This window comes from Carlito syrichta, unplaced genomic scaffold (genome assembly GCF_000164805.1).
Source record: "Carlito syrichta isolate Samal-C Ts95f unplaced genomic scaffold, Tarsius_syrichta-2.0.1 Scaffold65451, whole genome shotgun sequence".
NCBI lineage: Eukaryota > Metazoa > Chordata > Mammalia > Primates > Tarsiidae > Carlito > Carlito syrichta.
The window spans coordinates 835,804-840,236 of record NW_007009547.1 but is presented as its reverse complement, the minus strand read 5'-3'; the positions used below and the strand labels follow the sequence as shown (position 1 = coordinate 840,236).

General features: G+C 48.2%; 1 protein-coding gene across 1 annotated transcript in view; it reads left to right on the top strand.

Annotated features, from left to right (window-relative positions):
* CLDN23 (claudin 23) overlaps positions 1-1,562 on the top strand; it is a 2,330-nt gene extending 768 nt beyond the window's left edge. The window contains exon 2 of the mRNA XM_021709009.1: positions 8-1,562. Coding sequence (XP_021564684.1) covers positions 8-766 — 759 coding nt within the window. The 3' untranslated portion in view covers positions 767-1,562. The remainder of the gene's footprint in view (positions 1-7) is intronic.
* The last annotated feature ends 2,871 nt before the right edge of the window (positions 1,563-4,433 follow it).

The window sequence follows — 4,433 nt, the reverse complement described above, 5'->3', positions numbered from 1 at the left end:
CGACCAGCCGGTGGACGTGGTGCTCTACCAGGGCCTGTGGGACATCTGTCGCGAGCAAAGCAGCCGCGAGCGCGAGTGCGGCCAGCCGGACGAGCGGGGCTACTTCGCGGCCCAGCCGGTGCTCGTGGCGCGGGGACTCATGGTCGCGTCGCTGGCCGTCACGGCCCTGGGGCTGCTGCTGGCGACCCTGGGCGTGCGCTGCTGGCGGGATGAGCCCCACTTCGCGCTGGCCGGGCTCTCGGGCGTCGTGCTCTTCGTCGCCGGCCTCTTCAGCCTCATCCCCGTCTCCTGGTACAACCACTTCCTGGGGGACCGCGACGTCCTGCCCTTCCCGAGCAACCGGGTCACGGTGCAGGTCAGCTACAGCCTGGTGCTGGGCTACCTGGGCAGCTGCCTGCTGCTGCTGGGCGGCTGCTCGCTGGCGCTCAGCTTCGCGCCCTGGTGCGAGGAGTGCTGTCGCCGCCGCCGCAAGGCGTCCCCCTCCGGGCCGCGTCGCAGCAGCATCAGCACCGTCCACGTCGAGTGGCCCGAGCCCGCGCTCGTGCCCGCCATCAAGTACTACAGCGAGGGCCAGCACCGGCCGCCGCCCGCCCAGCGCGGCAAGCCCAAAGCCGGCTTCCCCATGCCGCGGCCACCGCCCAAGGCCTACACCAACCCGGTGGACGTCCTGGACGGGGAGGGGGGAAAGGCGGCCAGCTCCCAGGGCGCCTCCTCGCGCAGCACCCGGCCCTGCCACAGCTCGCTGCCCTGCGATTCCGACCTGTAGACGGCGTCCCCGTCAGCGATCCCCACCTCTGCGGTTGAGCGTGGCAAAGCACTCGCCCCACAAAGTCCCGCCTGGCTGGGATTGGAACCCCGGACATCTGCCTCTAGGGTGTAAGGTTTGGAGGTCATCGTCCTTTCCTGTGGTTGAACTAGACTCCTTGGACTATATTTATTCGGGTTAGGTTGGGTGTTTCTTCTTACAGAGTTTAGTTTTCCTCTCTTAAGGAGTGATAGATTTTTTATAGTTTTTGCAGAAGAAGATATAGAAAGAGTGGCATTGGCATTGTGTTGACCAGGGACAATGACAGCAAAAAGTTTAAATCAACAAGACTCAAAAACAATTTAACACCTTGAAACAACAACATTCATCTTGCATCAATGTAATGCTTGACTCTTTTTCCTGCTGTGTATACATAACTCCTCTTCATGGAAGCACTCAAGAGGCCAGTATGTTTCTGGTTACATTTGAATGAGGTTTTTAAAATAAACTTGGAGCCATCTAAATGCCAAAAGCTTTAGTGACTTTTATGGAATAAAATAACCAGATTAACTCCTATCTGTAAGTCTTCCTGCATAAATAGGATTTACCTTTTTTGCTCACTTATTTTTGGTGTGAAAGTTGAGGTCATTCAAGAGTCTCTTCCAGAAGCAGAATGAAGGACCTAACTCTATACTATCCCATTTATTGGATACCTTATCCTGGACACAGAGGACCATAATATTTTGTACAAGATGGAGCTTGTTAATTATATTAGGTTAAAGTACGTATATACTTTTATTTATAAATAAAAGTTAATAATAACAATTTCGCTATACACACAAAAGCTCTTTTGTCTTCCGTACAACCTTTGGGAGTCTAAGCATTCATTACTACCAATTTCCTGGCTGCCTGGGCACTGTGTCTGAAATCTAGCTCTTGGATCTTTGCACCTCTTAGCATAAGATTACTAAAAGAAGCCAACAGGCCCCACTAAAATCTCTGGTTGCTTTGTTTTCAGGTTCATGCTGTTTTCTGTGCAAAGTCGAATCTATTGTTGAAAAAACTAGAAACACCAGTTTCTATCTGAGATGAGACTTGAAATCTTTTCTTCTTGCAGCATGGTGCTTAGAATCACAGGAAGGCAGCTGTCTGTTCTATGAGGGGGCCTGAGTCTCCAGCAGGGCTGGCTTTAGCTCCAAGTGGATGACTTAAGGGTGCCTTTCACTGAACTGAATCTCATCTTTAAAACCTGCCGCTTAGAGGTAGGAACATTCAGTTCAGCAAGCACTGATAACAGAGAGTCAATAAAGAATGGAACAAACTAAACTGCACGCGGTGCTTGTTAGCCATGGAATGGATGATAGAGATTCACTTCCCCTGCCATTCCATACTAGAATCACCTGTTTCTCTCTTTTTGAAGCCAAACTTTAATGTGTAGGCCTTATCACTTTGGAATCTTTTCCAAATGCAGATTCTGATTCAGTGGGTCTGGAAGGAGGCCCTGAAAATGATTTCCTACTCGACTCCCAGGGGATGCCAACGCAGCTGGCTCATGAAACAGCCTTGGAGTCACCAGGCTTTTGCTGGGACTATGCCTCTCTCAAATTTGATCCCAACTGGCAGCTCACATTCAAACCTTGGAGTTTCTGCCACCTAGATGAGTTTGGGGACTTGCTCTAGGCAACGGAGCCAAGTTGGAGGAAAGGCAATGCTGCTGTTTTCAATTAACACCTTGGAAGAGGCAGCATTAGGGGCCCAAAAAGTCAGCACCTAGCAGACAACATGCAGATAATGGGATTCTGGTAAATACTGAATCTAGGCTGCATCATAATTTCAACTATTTCTAGGGAAGCCTTGGCAAAAAGAAACAAATGTGGTATTTTGTATGTCTTGTCCAATGATTCTCCACCGCCTTATAAGCAAAACACCTCCTGAGGATTAAGACTTGGTTGCTGAGAGTTAAACTATATAATTATCCTATCAAGAGAAATAAAGCCAAAATACAAAGTTCTTTTTTGCTATAAAAATGTTCAAGGCAGCCTATAATTCCAGTGCTCTGGGAGGCTGCGGTGGGAGGATCACTTGAGATCGGGAGTTCAAGATCAGCCTTGGCAACATAGTGAGAACCCATCTCTAGGGAAAAAAAAAATCAGCCGGGCATAGTGGCATGCACCTCTAGTCCCAGTTGTTTGGGAGGCTGAAGCCGAAGGGTCACTTGAGCCCAGAAGTCCGAGGCTGTGGTGAACTATAATTGCACCACTGCACTCCAGTCTGGGCAACAGAGCAATGGCATTGAAAGAAACTCCTGCATCAGGCTGGGAATCCATTTTTGGCCTGAGCTTCTTTCTCTGCCACAGCACAGGCACAGGTGTCAGGATTTGCTGCTGTGGATGAAAACTTTGACTTACCACTGACCAGTTCAGCAACTGCATTGCAGTGAACACACAGCAATGATTTCTTGCAATGCCTTCCCTCAAGCCCTTCCCACCTCTGATGTCATCAAAACTCATTTTTAATCCTCCCAATCACCCTCTGAAGTATGTGCCCCTATTTAATGGATAAAGTCTTCCTCGAGATTGCTCTAGTGATGCCAAGAGAACAGAAGGATCTGGGAGAGTAGAACAGATACTGCTCTACTCGTTGACCAATCTGGCTCTCATCTAGACACACACCCTCACTAAGGAGGGCGGTGTGGTTTTAGCACACAGCCGGTTATCCACCGCGGAGGCGGCTGGAGGTGCTGGCTGGGTGTTTTGGCAACCATCCTCCTCGTCATGGTCCAGATCATTCACCCAGTAAGTTTTTGGGTCCCTGACATTTTGCCAGCACATTTGTGGACACTGTGAAAAACAACACCATGCCAGGCCGTGCCTTCTGGAACGTACATACTCTCTGTGATAGTGCACAAATAAAACGAAAAAGAATACACCAGAATCAGGGTGATATTTTAGGAAAGGTGGCCGGGAAGGGCGTGATACTTGATTTAAGAACCAAAAGAAGGGAGAAGGGAGCATTTCAGGCAAAAGGGACAACAAACTCTAAGTTTCCACTAGAAAAATGAGTGAAAAGAGGTTGGTGAGCAGTCTTGCAACCAGTGTGTTTTGCTTCTGCTTCATTCTTGAACAGGGTGGTAAGGACAAGAAGTAGATAATGGTACAATTGAAGAAGGCTGAGTAAATCTTGTCACCAACATTTTGTCAGGCTCACAGCTTCTTTAGAAGAGAATACAGTTTGGAACAAATTTAATCTGCTTGGCAGAATTTTTTCAGAATCAAAAATAAGCAATTTGATGTGTGACTAGCTGGTGGGGCACATTCTATTCTGCCAACATACAGAATGTCCCACGATACAGTAGGTAAGAAATTAGAGGCTCAGAGCCTCATCACATCCCAGGAGCACTGGGAAAGTTTCCTAACCAGGGTCCCTCTCCCCACACCCACCCCACATCTTCCATCTCTCCTTCCTAAAGTAAAGGACTGTCATTCTCTTTAAAGCCCTCTGGATCTTCCTTACTTATGTATTCACTCAGCTTAAATTCCTTTCATGATTTGGTCAAGGCCTATGTAACTTCATTGCTTTCTTCCAATCCTAACACTCCCTTCCCCCAACAGCTTAGAGCTGTCATATTTTAAAATATCATTTACATATGGCTTAATCCTTAGTGTTCTTTTTGCATTTTTCTTCTATG